The sequence below is a fragment of the Alosa sapidissima genome, chromosome 11, assembly GCF_018492685.1.
Source record: "Alosa sapidissima isolate fAloSap1 chromosome 11, fAloSap1.pri, whole genome shotgun sequence".
Lineage (NCBI taxonomy): Eukaryota > Metazoa > Chordata > Actinopteri > Clupeiformes > Clupeidae > Alosa > Alosa sapidissima.
The window spans coordinates 4,460,806-4,476,528 of record NC_055967.1 but is presented as its reverse complement, the minus strand read 5'-3'; the positions used below and the strand labels follow the sequence as shown (position 1 = coordinate 4,476,528).

At 45.2% G+C, this 15,723-nt stretch overlaps 2 protein-coding genes across 2 annotated transcripts in view; both read left to right on the top strand.

Annotated features, from left to right (window-relative positions):
* The window catches only part of zgc:158868 (uncharacterized protein LOC791147 homolog), a 5,318-nt gene extending 4,456 nt beyond the window's left edge, over positions 1 to 862 (top strand). The window contains exon 6 of the mRNA XM_042108873.1: positions 634 to 862. Within this exon, the coding sequence (XP_041964807.1) occupies positions 634 to 747 (114 nt within the window). The 3' untranslated portion in view covers positions 748 to 862. The remainder of the gene's footprint in view (positions 1 to 633) is intronic.
* Positions 863 to 2,291: 1,429 nt separating this feature from the next.
* The window catches only part of ripor1 (RHO family interacting cell polarization regulator 1), a 72,376-nt gene continuing 58,944 nt past the window's right edge, over positions 2,292 to 15,723 (top strand). Inside the window, exon 1 of the mRNA XM_042108736.1 lies at positions 2,292 to 2,429. The gene's annotated coding sequence lies outside the window, so the exon portion shown is untranslated. The remainder of the gene's footprint in view (positions 2,430 to 15,723) is intronic.

Here is a 15,723-nt window from a genome sequence, read left to right as displayed (position 1 = left end):
TAACACACAGGTCAGGTCTTTATCACAGCCAGATTTTAGCAACTAGACCTGGGTGGGTGGGGTCTAACATGTGAAAACTGAATATGAACTTTTAGACATTGATTTATGTTTTATTTTTCATTTTACTAACATTTTCATATTCATAATAAATTATTTCAGTGAATTTTAAATACAATTATTAGCTTACTGATAGTGATAATAATAGAGATAGCTTAAAAGTTCCTTTTATTATACTCACTTATACAGTTAACCACATCACTACAGTCACTACAGCATTAGTTTCAGCAGCCTATCTCTGTTACTGATGTGCCTCGTACGCCTGCATTGCATCATGTCTGTGTCAGACAGCTGTAACAGTCAGCTGGTGCTTGAAAATTCATTCAAGTGAAGGAGGAATGAGAGATTCTGTCTGGTGAACCAGCATGATCATCAGGCCAACATGACTCCACACACAATCTAAACACATGGTTGCAGAATGCTGATGGCCTTTAACACTAATTGTGCTGAAGCTTTAGGAGAATACAATCCCTGTCCTACACAAGGTATCAGCTGTCATCATGTCTGTGATGTTGCCACAGTTACCAGCACTTGCCTCTTCCTGATGTTGTTGTGTTTGTCTGTTCTGTTGTCCAGGCTCCGCTGTCAACAGAGGACAGTGTGACTGGCATGCTGAACGTCATCTCCTCGCTCACAGAGACACACATGGGCACTCTTTTGGACTGGGAAGGGAACCGTATCCCATGGTGACGGGTCGAAGTATCACAGTATAAATCAGACCTACTGTGATTATCCATAATATAAGCTCTTTTGTATTTTTTTCCCTTTATATTGGTGATTTATGAGAATAAAGACATCAGTCAGACATCGAGTCTCTTCTTCAAAGTTCCAAGTGTAGGTCTATAACACAGTAGGCCTATAGTCTATGATAAACAGGCGCCAATGAGAAAATGGGTGAGGACATCCAAACTGTCCAAAACAGATGGCCTCCTGGGACAGGGGATGTGTTTGTTTATCATCAAAGCCGTGGCACCAGAGTCTGCTGCTGGAGCCCTACGTGTGTCCCATGACAGCAGATAAGTGGCAGAACAATGGCTGAAAGAGATGGAAACGCGCTAGAGGAAGGACAGGTCAGGGTGACGGAAACCCAAAGAGTGCGGGTGAGCACAAGCAGTGCGTGGTAGTGCAGTTTAACATCCCCAGAGCAGAACGTTTGAAAGGATCCTGAAAAAATGAAATGAAAACTGAGAACATAATTAATCAATCATATTATGAATCAGTAACAACTGGGGAACAATATGATTTCATTTAATTGTGGGGGCTAAGTTACTCATCATCAGTGGCTCTGTCCGTACACTGCGCTTCCTGCTTTGCCTGTGGCCATCATGCAACTGTTATTTCTGAAATCAGGACAATTGTACCCTCTAGTGGTAAAAGCAGAGACGTACATCGTGGCAGATCGTGTGTCATCTGGTTAGTCTATCCATATTAGACTTGTTATATGTTCAGAACTGTTTACAGTTAATCATATCACCATTAAGGCGCTAACACCCATTCACATGTGTGCTTAGATTGCAGAGGCGCTGTCTTTGCTTAATTAACCACTCACAGACCTGTAGGCTAAACCATATCAGCAACTTTGCTTTAGGCTACTGTCTGGCGCCTTTGACATTCATCCCTTTAACTGCTTGATTGGTGTCGGATACAGCTTTCATTCCTAATCCTATTTATGAAGCAACGAATGGAAAATATGGAAGTTTAATTCAATCAGACAAAAAGAAAAATAAAGGTAATTGTAATCTCTTACAGACTGCGCCTGCGCTTACTTGCGAGACTTAACAAGCAGTTAAATGAACGGGAAAACCGCAATTAATAAACACGTATTCGCCAGTCCAACACAGGCTAACTGTTTTTTCCACAGGGTTCCGTATGTTCAGTTTCGTTATATGGCGCACAAAAGTCTAATCACACCGATTTTTGAGAGATGTGTTCTACTGTTAGCTATGTGTCCTTCGACTCCAAAGTAATTCCCCATTACACCCATTGTCCATAATGAGATTGGGCAATGGGCATGGGGTGACCTTATCAACTAAGCTGTTGTTAGGAGGGTTACATTCCACACCGTTTTAAGGCAGACGCTTATATATTATAATACTTTGAATAACTTTGTGGGTTGTCAATTGTGCTATAACCTTAATAAGTTAGCTGGTGGTTTCCATAATTATTGGAGGAGGTCTTCATTCGGCGCATCCTATGAGAGGTGGGAACACGGGGTAGGTTTGAACCGAGTGGGCTGCCCATACTGCAGCAACTTGTCACTGTGTGGTTAAAGCAGATTAGGAAGAATAACTATCCCCTCTTCAATCGCGTCGGACATTGAGGATTTCTTGCAATCTGTCTTTCGCCTTTGGGACCCTTAAAGTCTCTTAGAGGTAAGATTTTTCCCTTTTAGTTTATATTTGAATATCCTACATTGCTGTGAGTCTGTAGCCTGCAACTGTTCTCGCTCGTGTCAGGCAAAAATGGAAATCCGTGGAAATAGTGGCTAAATAGAAGATGTTTTTAAATGTTGATACTACATTAAACAAGAAATACCACCATTGACTTCAATGCCAAAGACAGAGCGGACTTGCTGCAAAATAATGTTTTGGAGTAGAGCTGCGTTTGCTGTAGTTAATGATAAACTCGCTGGTCTACTGGGGTGTTTAGGTACCAGTCAGTGATATTGCCGTAAGATTTTCACTGTAGCCTACAAGAAGATAGACTACTTGTTTCCGTCTTGCTATGGTGGCTTTCCTCCCCCAAACTTTTTCTGTTACAAAGCAATGATGCAGTGACGTTGCCCAGACAACAGCAGGTTTGCACAGAAAGCTTCAGCATGTAGTGCATTGGAGGTGTGCCCCCCTCACACAATCTCTCTCTCTCTCTCTCTCTCTGTCTCTCACTCACTTACTCACTCACTCACACACACACACACACACACACACAAACACACACACACATCTTACTTGCTTACAGTGACACAGTAATGTCCAGTCTCACACTTAATTTTGTTCAGGTCGAGAGGTCAATATGTCCTGTTGGGTCTAACTATATTTCCTTAGTCTGTACACTGTATGATAGTACAATCCTTTGTGTACTAGGTCATATGTAGGCGTTACCTGTGGAATGCCGGGGAGTAGTTTCTGTGAGAATGTGAGCCTCTCTGAACAGGATCAGGGGAACATGTCGGCACCATCTATCTGCATCTTAACTGACCTAATAGGTTATCACAAAAATGTAGTGGTTGGAGAGTAATGCAGAGGTCTGTGTGTAAAGTTGAGGGAAGTTGGATATACAGCTGAAAGTGAGAATGTTCCTTGCAGCACTTTTGTTTTGTTGTTGTCAGGGAGAGTGAAAAATCTGACTCTCATAATCTGACAAGTGTAACTTGTTTCATGCAACCAGTTTCATATTATGTGCGTGAGAAAGTTTTCAAATCTTCTGGAATCCTACCTGCGGTCATTAAGAAAGTGTAAGGGTGGGCGGCTTTGTTTATGACCAGCTCAGCAGTGTTGTTTTCTTAGCTTGACCTGTGGGAGCTGGTGCTGTGGCGGACCCTTAATAAAACTCTCAGCTAGAGGAGCTGGGACAGCTAGAACATGTCAATGACCACTCCAAATCCCCCAGACCCCCCTTCCATGAGTGGTTTTCTACAGAGAGACGAGATTCTTCTGGTTTGTGCACAGTTGTTGTGTTTTGAGAGATGCTGACAGATGTCTCTCCTGGTCCTTCTTCAACACCTTCAGCTTGTGTCTTGAAAGTTGTGTATTGTCTTTGTAATATTTGTAAAGTTATCATTGATGTGGCATGAAATAACACTTTTCATTATTTCCTTAAAATTACAAATTAAAGTCAGGATGATTAAATGCCTCTCGTGCTGTAACATAAGAAAGACAATTAGTTTAATTCCAATTGAAGGTGTTTTGAAGATTTTACTGTCTGTTGGTATGGACAAACATTCTTGGCCTACCTCGAAACCATTAGAAATGGCAAACTCACTCACTTTATGTACATGAGCTGATCCCCATCCAGGCCATTACAAAGATAAGAAACAGTCAATGCATTTTGCTGCTGAGGTATGTGCTTAGCAAACACCATTGTCTGGTTTGGTGTGATACAAGGCTTTAGCGCTATCTGTCAACAGGAGTGTGTTTACTTTCCCAAGATCTGGAAACATGGGCCACCTGTAATGAACAGAGAGAGAGTAAGAGGAGAGAGAGAGAAAAATCCCCCGGCTTGGAGGTGAAACCCTCTCAGCATTGCCTATCCTGGCACTCTGTCGCTGTACTTTAACTGTCCCATTAGAAACAGCTTCTCTGGGGTTGGAAAAATGGCCCTAAGCCGTCATGTGTTTGACACTGACTGGGATGGCACAGCCTGCAGAGTGGAAAGAGGGTGGCTGAAAAAACACAACCAATGGGACTTTTATTTTGCTTTGTGGGGTACCATTTGGCAAATGGAGAGACTTGGTTGCTACCCTCCCAAGGCAGCTCAATGGCCATGTAGGCCTCTTTCACTGTCTGACTTTGTGAAAGTGCGCACAAGCAGGCAAATGTGCATATTCATAGGCCACTGCTGAATGGCAGGTTTTTGGACGCCTATGTGGCACAAAGCTATGTTTCTGTGTGTGTGTGTGCGCGTGTGTGTGTGTGTGTGTGTGTGTGTGTGGGGGGGGGGGGGGGGGGGGGGGTTGTCTGTGTCTTATTTATTCTGCTTGTGTGTGTGTGTGTCTTCCCCTTTGGAAACACTTAAGCTCATTCATACAGTAGTGTCCAGAGTAAACCATCTCCATAGGGATGCAAAGGGCCTGACCATCTCCTGCAGGCTCGAGTTTAAATATTATCTTTAAAGTTTCATTAACACAACAGAAACTGGTCAAATGTTTGACAGGAGGACCCTGACTTGGGTTGTCTGCTCACAGCTAATAATTCACCCATCAAATGCATTTCATACACATTGTAGTTTCACTTGTAGAGGAGGTCTCTCTCTCTCTCTCTCTATCTCTCGTTCACTGTCTCTGTCTGAAGTCTCCCATGTTCTGTTTGTTTGTTCTAACGCTGTTCTCTCTTGCTCTGACATGTCCGTCTCTATCTTTTCCTCTCTTCCTATCAGAGCTGTGCCCACTCGCTCCCTTCCCAGTGTCAAGGAAAGTTGGCAGGAAGATCCCCATTGTGTGGGGGAGTTAGAGCGATGGCTATCGGTGGGGGACAGGGGAACTGTTTATTAGTGCAGATGTGTGGGGTGTTGGACTGACATGGAGAGGTTGAGGGGGCCGCGCCAGCCAGTGATGCTCCACTTCCTGTTTGACAGGCGGCCAAACGGTTACATGAAGGAACGGGGCACCAAAGGCTGTGGGAGATTTAGAAATACCGCTTGTGTGTGTGTGTGTGTGTGTGTGTATATGTGCATTAGACTATGTGGATGGCTGCACACACTGTTGGGAATAGATTATGATCGTAGTAATGATGACCATGATGCTCATTCATGTAAGATAAATGTCTGGTCCACCAGAATCTATGGTCCAGAATGACCGTTTTTATTTCTGCTGATGTGTGTAGAAATGTTTCCTGTTGTCGGTTTTTCATTTATTGTGTAATACATTCCCCTCAATCGCACACAGACTGCAAAGCATTTGTATTTTGACCTCACAGCAGTCTTTTTGCATCATATGGGTGGTCCACTCATGCTTGCGCCATTCTTCCTCTCTAGTCCTGGTTGTGTGCCTAAAATCCATTTTGTGAAGTTGTAAATAGACTTGGTAGACTTGGACTTTGACATACATGTGCATTTCTGTCAATACTCATTATGTATGACTGGTAATCAAAAGACACATTTCTAAATTGTAATTTCTGCTCAGAAAAGGAAAGGTGCTGTTTTTCTTCATCATGGCTGGACTTCTGGGGCCTGATACCTTTTGAAATGAGTATGTGTGACATATGAACGCACAATCACAGGAAAGGACTGGTCACTTTTTCCCCAACTGGACTACCCAGAAAGGCCTGACATTTCCTCATGAAAGGACACTGTGGGTGGACCATTGGATTTGAGTAGGGGATTTTCACTTTTCCCAACGGTGCTTTTTACAAATGCATGTATTTTTCTTACATGTACATGGAATAGCTAGAGATGCATGAGATTGAAGGTTTAGACAAAAGCTAGATCAATGCTGACTTCAGAAAAACAGTTTTGGAAATACAGTTGATGCGCACATGTGACAGTCAGTACATTGTGCTCTTGAGCAAGTCACCTAACCTCCAAGTGCTCCCCGGGCTGCCCACTGCTCCGGGCTTGTGTGTGTTCACTACTCACTGTGTGTTCACTTATCAGATCATATCAGATATGGGAGAAGTGGGAGACAAACGTTTACAATAGTTGTTTTTTTCTTTGGTTGCTCATGGTAATTCAGTGCTGCACATAAATTATACTGCCAGTGCCAATACCTGAGATTCTCTCACCATCTAGTCGGCCTTATGTGCTTATTGATATGTTTGTTGTGTGCTGTTGTTATCCAGGGTGTGTGTAGGCTGTTTCTGAACACTGATCATTTGAAATGATTCATCACACGCATCCACCTCCGACCCCCAGCACTGATTATTCATTGCTTGTGAGCCGGGCATCCCAGATGATTTTGGTTGGCACTACGACTGTGCCAGCGACAAGCAACTCATCACAGCGGTTCCTCTCAGGCTCATGCCGCTTCCAGCGCTGTTATTCCGGATTGTTCCGTACGAGATGTCCTCAAAACAGCTGGTGTCTGCCCACTTCATTTAGACTTGATGCAGAATTGATGAGAGGAAGGGAGGGGGTTGGTCCCATGGGGTCTGTCTGTTTCAAGCACACACACACTCCCACCACCACCAAACCTCTGCTCACCCTAATAAACAGGCGTGATGAGTCCTGATGAATGATGTATTAAAAGGATGCTACTGTGCTGTTCTTGTGAGTATCAGGCATAGCCTGCTGTGAGGGGAGATTGAGATCATGCAAGCTTGTTGTGTAATCTTGTTTGGCTTTGATCAGACCTCCGTGGGCTGCAGTTCAGATACACGCCCTCGGACAGATGCGACGGTTAATGAGCTATTGTACTGGTGCACTTTTGTAGAACAGTGTTGGTGCGTTCATCTGCCTGAATGTTTGCTATTATGTGTGTTCATGCGCATTTATGAGTGACCGTGAGTGTGCACTGTTATTAAATTATTTCACATCTATTTGTAACTCTGTATGTATCACATCTTGTGTTTGTGTGTCTGTGTTGGCATGGTTAAATCAGAGTATCGCTGTCCTCACCCCCCTTCCTCTTCCTCTTCCTCCTCTTCTTCCTGACAGCAGGAGCAGAAGTGGAGCGCCTCTTACCAGGTCTTTATTCATTTAAACACAGCCCCCATGCCCTCCTGCAGGCCCAGTCAGACACAGACACAGACACAGGCTCTTCTGCTCAGTAACAGCCCGCACACACCCAGACAAGTAGGTGTCCCCCAATAGTAGCTGACACTTATTACCAGGACCCAAGCTACCGTGCAAATGCAGCGCTTTGCATTTTTTAACATGAATGACCGATATGAGACTACTCTGCTTGGTAACAGTCTTTCCAAATCCAGACACCCAGACAAAGTAGACGCACCCCGATAGCAGAGGATCAGGGCCAGAGCAGCCACAGAGGCTCTTACTGCTCTGATGGGGTCTGTACAGTATGCCGGTTTGCATTTTTTAACATGCACAAGAGACACAAGGTTATTCTGCTCAGTAACAGCACTTACACACACTGTCAGAAACATAGACGAAACGTGTTTCTTCTGTGTAGTGCTGGGAGATTGCCTCTGCATATTTAAACAAGATATTACCAGTACTCTCTGGTCATTATTTTACAGTTCTTAGACTCCCTTAAAATAAGCTCCATTTATAAATTCAGACTCTTAGTCTCTGTCATTTGAGGTGGCCCAGCTGTGGGAACTCTCCCCAAGGTCACAGCGTCTGTTCAGCCTTTGCCCGGCGTTTGTGTGTATTATTTTGTCTTCACTGTTTGTGTCAACAGCCAGGAGAAACTGACCCCCGGGGTGAGGATAGGAAGGGCTCCAGAGGGATGGGGAGAGGTGGTGGGTGTAGCGGGGCAGTTTAATACCCCCTGAGGGCTTGGTCATTCTTATTATTCTTGGGGATCCAGTTGCAACGGCAGGCGATGACCTAGGGTACACTCATCTGTGTTTGTATTCCTGTGAGCTCACAGCAAGGGTCCAGTCAATGTCGTCAGTCTAGCTCAGCAGCAGTAACATCTTTTCAGGCGCTTTGTTTTTTTTTTTTGCAAGATGGGATTGGTGGATGCAGCAGACGTGACTCTCATATAATGGCCTTGCTGTGCCCCTACCAAACACACACACACACACACACATCCATGAGTAGAATTATGTCAGTGCAGGTCGATACATATCCACAAGGGGGCAGTGTTGAGCTAGGCTTTGAAGTGTGACCCTGAGGCCTCCACCCCTCTGCATGGGAGTGAGTCCCTGTCTGTTGTTTTTCAGTCAGATGATGCAGAGCAGTCTTTGCACTCAGGACTAAAGCAGAATATTAGCTAACTACCTAAAAGGCAAACAAAAACCTTGCAAGCACCACCAACAGTTTGAAGCTGAAGGTTTGCTAGTATGCTACCTTTTGGTGAAATAGTTAGCACTGTGCTGCAAGAGCTTCTCTTACACTTTTAAGTAAGTATAAGTATAAGCATACTCTTTTGATCCCGTGAGGGAAATTTGGTCTCTGCATTTATCCCAATCCGTGAATTAGTGAAACACACACAGCACACAGTGTACACACAGTGAGGTGAAGCACACACTAATCCCGGCGCAGTGAGGGGTTAGGCGCCTTGCTCAAGGGCACTTCAGCCGTGCCTACTGGTCGGGGTTCGAACCGGCAACCCTCCGGTTACAGGTCCGAAGTGCTAACCAGTAGGCCACGGCTGCCCCTGCAAATGCCCTTTTGCAGGTCATTCTGTCCCAGACCACAGAGCCACATAATGCTTAACCTGGACCGCTAATAGGAAGGACAGTGTTTATTTATCCTTCACATGTATACCATCAAAATGAATTTGAAGATCTTGCTGAAGGTAGTTACATAAAACCCAACAATGCTAAACTGTTGTGTATAGTGATATTTTAAAACAAAAGACCCACAGACCTTCTCAACAAGAACAGCTTGTCAACATCAAATTTCACTGTCAAGAGTACTCATGTCGCAGCATAAGCCCTGAGGCTTGAGGTGATTGCATGTGAAGGCGAACATGAGCAACAGGCTGGCTCTGGCAGCTGTGTTTGGTTGTTTACACATCATTTTTAGCTTCTGTCTCCTTTATCAAGCGAGTGTGGATACAGTGGCTCTTGCGTTACACAGACAGTGAGATCTGTGTGGGCACCTCTCCAAGCAAGAGGGCAAAGATCAGGTGCATATGCGCCAGTGAGGTGAGCAAGGCTCGGAAAGAACAGTTTGTGCCAGGAGCGACAGACATTGTGAGAGAGAGAGAGAGAGAAAGAGAGAGGGGGGACAGAGAGAGTAATAACAGACAGAGTGAGAGGCAGACAGATACAGAGTGAGAGCACAGTAACACATCAAGAGTCCTTTTGGGGTTTGGGGTCCGGGGGGGGGGGGGGGGGGGTGGCGGTGGTCGGGGGCAGGATGCAGAGGGATGGGAGGTGTGAGGGAAGGGGGGCTTGTCCGGACAGCCTGGAAAATTACATTTGATGATAATCTACAGTCTGAGGGAAAGACCAGCCCTCCTGTTATCACTCACCCTGGTAAGGCCCGTTTGGGGAGTTTACGATGGGCCTCAAAAGGAGAATCACATTTTTTATACGTTATCTCAGTTTTAGTGCATTTTCACCCTTTTTAAATTCCTGCTCAGTCTTCCAGGTGTATACAAATGTCTGTTCATTGGCAAAGGAGGCACTGCTACTTGCCCAGTCTTCCATTACACATGCCAGGCATACAGACATCTGGACATTCATGGACCACAGATGCATCATATATCTTTTGTACATCGTTTATATGAAGCAGCGTCTACTCGGCTCTGAAAGCTCTGTCTAAAATCAGAGCATCAGAAAGTCACTAGTGGGAGAATATTAGAACTATATAAGAACTAAGATAGTTGTTCATAAACTATGATCCATAGCTCACCAGTGTTGAATGCACTTTGCATCTAACTAGTCTCCTCTGAAAAAGCATTATGCAGCAAATGCATATTAAGATCAAAACAATGGCCTTCATTGGGCAAATGTGGGTACACTTGGTTCTGTGGTGATGGCCTATGTATTGTTCTGTCAGGGCAAAGAGAGGGGTAGGGGCTGTGGTGTCTGTAAGGTCTCGTCTCGTGCAGGCGGAGGCACGACAAGTGAAAAATGAGGTTTACTGTAACGTTGACCTTCTCCTAAAGCTTCCGTCCTTACATGGTTGCTACAGCTGCGCTTGTCCGATGGTAAACCATGTCTTAATAAGGGAAGGAGAGGAAATGAAGCAGTACGACTCCTTCACCAGGAAACTGCTTCTCAAACAACACAAAAAAATAAAAACACCAGAAATACCCCAATAGCTCCTTTGTGTGACCTTCCTTGTTTACTCTTGTTTGGACTGAATGACATGATTTGGAGCTATTTTGGGTTCTGTCTGAGAGTCATGTGCCTGGGCCAGCGCTTTCAGACCGACTCTGAGACCAAAAATGAAGCTGCATCTTCCTCTTGTGAGACTCAGTCCAGCCAGTCCCTTAAAGGAGAATTCCGGTGTAATATTGACCTAAAGTGTGTTGAAACATGTTACCGAGTGTGAACGTATGTCTCATAGCCCATCTCGGCTTGTCCCCTGTACTCCAAAATCTGGCGCTAGTTAGCCGATGCTACCAAAAGCTTTTTCAATTGGAGTGCCTCGGCATCGGCCTAGCCATGCAAATAAATCACTGTTTTACAACACATTACATTTATATAGCACTTTTCTAGATAATCAAAGCGCATCACATGGATGGGGGGACCTCACTAGTAACCACCACTAATGTGTAGCACCCAACTGGGTGATGCACGGCAGCCATTATGCGCCAGAACACTCACCACACACCAGCTTGAGGTGGAGAGTGAGGGAGCCAATTACAGTGGAGGATGATTAGGGGGCCAGATTGCATGAGCCAGGTTGGGAATTTAGCCAGGACACCAGGGAACCCCCTACTCTTTGCGATAAGTGCCATGGGATCTTTAATGACCACAGTGAGTCAGGACCTCGGTTTAACCCCGTCACAGCACTGCATTGGGATCGATCTTTTTTTTTTTTTTGGCCAGAGGGAAGAGTGCCACCTACTGACCACCCACCAACACCACTTCCAGTAGCAACCTAGTTTTCCAAGGAGGTCTCCCATCCAAGTACTAACGAGGCCCACACCTGCTTAGCTTCAGTAATTCAGCTAAGACAAGGTATCCATTGGTCTGGCTGCTGGCTACACCATTTATGAGGCTCAACGTATCTCCACACTTCATTGGTAGACTTCCAAGGGCCCTGCCATTTAAAACGAGACACTGAGAACTTTGAAAAACTGGTAGCTTACTTACAAGACGATTTATACAGACAGTATCTTCACGAAGTTTAGCGTTTGCAGCCATCTTGAATTTCGTCACGATAAGTCGAGCGACGAGTAAGAATTCACAGGTATGATAAGGGATCAGATTCCAAAAGTAATTCTGTGGAAATGCATGGATTCCAGTTTCTTCCAGTAGAAGCAACTGGAATCCATGCATTTCCACAGAATTATTTTGCCGAGGCAACCCCATTGAAAAAGCTGTTGGTAGCATCGGCTAACTAGCGCCAGATTTTAGAGTGCAGGGGACAAGCTGAGATGGGCTATGAGACATACGTTCACACTCGGTATCATGTTTCAACACACTTTAGGTCAATTCTCCTTTAAGGGACGAAGTGGACGGTATCTGATTAAAATGATTTTAACAAATTTTGTGTGGTCTTTTGCTTTCTTTTCTCCTGTTTCCCTGTCTTGATTTTCTCCATCTTGTTCTCGGAGGGGATGTTGTTGAGTTGCTGTGAAAGCTGAAAGGGGCAGCAGGAATGATCTCATACCCGCTTGTGCTCTGCATAGTTTTGCCAGGGGGTGGATAGTGGGGCGTGAGGTTGCAAACTTTGGTGTGTCTGGCATCCATGATGTAAGCTGTCTTTCTTTCCCTCTGTATCTTTCTGTCATTCATTTTCACTCATTCTTTTCTCCTCATGCCTGCCATTCTCTCTGTACATTTACCTCTCTCTTTTTCCTTCTAGTGTTTTCTCTCTTTCTCTCTCATCTGTGGGTTTTCACTCTCTGTCCGTCTCACCCCCCCCCCCCCCCCCCCCCTGTGTTTTCTCTCCTTTCAGCGGGCGAGAGGGACACTCGGCGGCCTTGAGCCGCGTCCTGAATGGGAGCTTTTTAATACGATCCTGAATGAAGGGGCCCTGGGTGCTGGCTTTTTAATTACCCCAGGTCTGGACACGATCCACGTGCTGCCGAGGACTGACCCACTCCCTGCCCCAGAGAGCGAGGGGGAGGGGGGCAGACTGGACTGCGGTGCCAGGTCTCTTTCAGAGCAGCTGAGTCCGCCCATGTGGAACTGTGTCAGAAATCAAAGTGAGGGATTTGGGGGGGAAATGGGAAGGAGGAGGAGGAGGTGTGGGAGGATGGGGGTAGAGAGAAAGGCAGGACTCAGCGAACTTCCACAGATGCCAGAGTGCATTCTGGAGACGCTTTGGGAAGTACTGGCAGAGCTGGACCACTTTTCAGGAAGCACACAGAAACAAAAATAACCCTCAAACAAGCCTGAGGGATGTACATGCATGCACTGTATACATGCATACGCACACATTACATACATGCACATTGCTTGTATTTTTGTCCGGCGGGTATATGGGTTTCACTGACTGGGCTATAATTAAGGGCGTGGCTGATCAGATGATTGCTTTCCAGTTCACTTTATTGCAACAGTGAAACTGCTACTGCAGCCTCTGGAGATAATGAAAGTCTGTCTTTGCAGAGATCGTTTGTTTATTTGTTTATTTATTTATTTATTTTCCTTGTCCTGTGACATTTTTGCCGAGGCCCATGTTTCTTTCAATTTCAGGTTACAGCTTAAAGCCTGTCTTTAGTGATGTTTGTGTGCTGATGGAACAGAGGACAACATGAAAGAAGAAATCCATTTTGTATACAGATAGTACTTAACAGTGTGTGTGAAATTAATGGATGACAGGAATGGAGGTGCTCAGCTCCCATGTACTAAAAACAAACAAACAATTGTTTACAGTTGAGTTGCGTTTAAAGACATTGCTTGCATTATGTCTTTTCTCTGTCTCGTCTGTTTAGGTGTCAGCATGAAGTCTTTCTGTGGCTGCGAGTCCGCAGTTTTGGTATGTTGTGTGTGTGTGTGTGTGTGGTGGTATGGGGGTAATCAGAAGATTGTGTCCCAGCTCAGAGGGTCCCACCCTGCCTTAATCGTAGAAGAGGAATTGAGGCTTGGGGAGGGGCAGTCAGATTACTAGAGATGAGGGGCAAGATTCTTGTCCCAGGGGTCCAGTGAGTTCCTGAGCCTAGTGGAAGTTTGTGTGTGTGTGTACATACATATGAATGTTTGTGTGTGTGTATGTGAGGGAGAGTGTATTTGCATATTTGTTTGTTTGTTTCTCTCTCTCTCTCTCTCTCTCTCTCTCTCTCTCCCTCTCTCTCCCTCTTCCTGTGTGTGTGTACCCAACTGTGGAATTGAGGGCGTTGATGTTATGGGATGGAGGATTGTCAGAATTGGGGACAGCCAGGCTGGACCCCTGCTGTGGGCCAATGTATAGGGGCAAATTGTTACAGTACATCCACTCACTCGTAATGAGACAGGCCTTTCATTATGAATGAGCTCAGGGAGAATAGGATGTGTGTGTGTCCGTGCACTTGGCCCGGGGGGCAGCCGGGGAGGACGCATGTCCAAGGAGTATTAACGTATTAACGATGCACATTGAGGCCCCTCACCACTTGATTTTTGTTCTTCCTGTTTTGGTGATCTGCTTTTTGAAAAACAGAAGTGACTACTCGAATGCTCACCACGGATGCCTCATGAGTCATCTCGCACTCTGTTTATTCTTCCTCTGTCACAGACGGCATCATATTGTGTGTGTGTGTGAAACCACAGTGTTATTTCTGAAAATAACTGGACTGCGGTTCAATCCACTTGGACTCTGTTGAGGACTCAAGGCATGGTATTGTGTGATAAGCATCTTGAGAAGAAGAAGTAGTGGATGCATCCCCCCTCTAAAAAAGACTCACAGGAGACTCTTGAGTCGAATGTATACTGCTTGGAAGGTATTTTACAAATGTGACCCCTCTCTCTGGGAGTATGGAGCATAACCACCCCTACATTCTTCTGGGTGCATTCTCAAGTTCTCTATACTCCCTTTGTACCTTCGTGATGGAGGAGGATGCCAAGTGCACAGGCTTCACTGAAAGTCTGCTGAAGAAGGGAGGGGGGCTGTGGAGTTGCTTGACCCAAATAGAAAACCCTTTCGCCTCAGGGTAAGATTTTATCACATAGCCTCCAAGAGAGATTTCCATCAGCTCACAAATAAGTGTGTGTGTGTGTGTGTGTGTGTGTAAAGTATATGTCTATCTCCAAGAAAAAGTGAGAATGTGTGTTTATGGTGTGCATGTTTAGATAATTAGTTGTGTGTGTGTGTATGTTTGTGTGTGTGTATGTTTGTATGTATATATATATATATATATATATATATATTGTGTGTGTGTGTGTGTGTGTGTATTTGTGTGTAAGGGTGTGTATATGTGTGCTTAAAGAGTATACATAGTTGTGTTGCGTTGTGAAGGACCAGCAGCAGATGGAGTTGACAGGTGGTGTGTTATGCGTGTGGGTTGGTGTGCGCGCCTGCTGGTGTGTGACAGCATGGACTGGTGGTGGGTGAACGCGAGAGGTGGACACACTCGGGAAGTGAGAATGTCCTCAAACACCTAGCCAATGCAAATGCCTGGATATTACATAATTACAGAGACCCCCCTCTCTGCCATGTTCCACCAACTAACTCTCTTTCTCTCTCTCCTTCCTCTCTCTCTCTCTCTCTCTCTCTCTCTCTCTCTCTTCTCCTCCCTCTCCCTCTGTCTGTCGGTCTCTCTCCCTCCCTGTCTCTCCTTTGCTCTTAGTCATTCTGTCCTTTTCTGAGCACTTTGGGGAATTCTCAGGTTCTGTTTGGTGGCAGAGTGTTATGTAACGCATTTGTAGGCTAGCTGTGTTGATGTGCTTTAACAGAGAAAGACTGACCATTTCCACTCATTCCAGCTTCCTTCCCTCAAATATCCCTACCGTTGGACTGCATACATATATTGAAATAAATTCGGCAATCAATTATGGAGTGCAAAGAACGATGAGAGAGGATAGAGAGAGGTAGAGAGAAAGGGAAACAGAGTGGGAGAGGAAGATCTTATGTATGTTTATAAATATATAAATGTTCTCCAGTGACACGCCTCTACTATAGTGGGAAAGGACATGAGGTCCTATGGTCAAAAGGCCTCAGGGAGGGTGTTAACCTCTCCAGACTGGGCCTGGAGGTATTCAGATATTCTCACTGTGTGTGTGTGGGGGGGGGGGGGTTGACTGACTAGGTAAACAGACAGAGAGGAGTGCGGAAAAAAAATGAGGT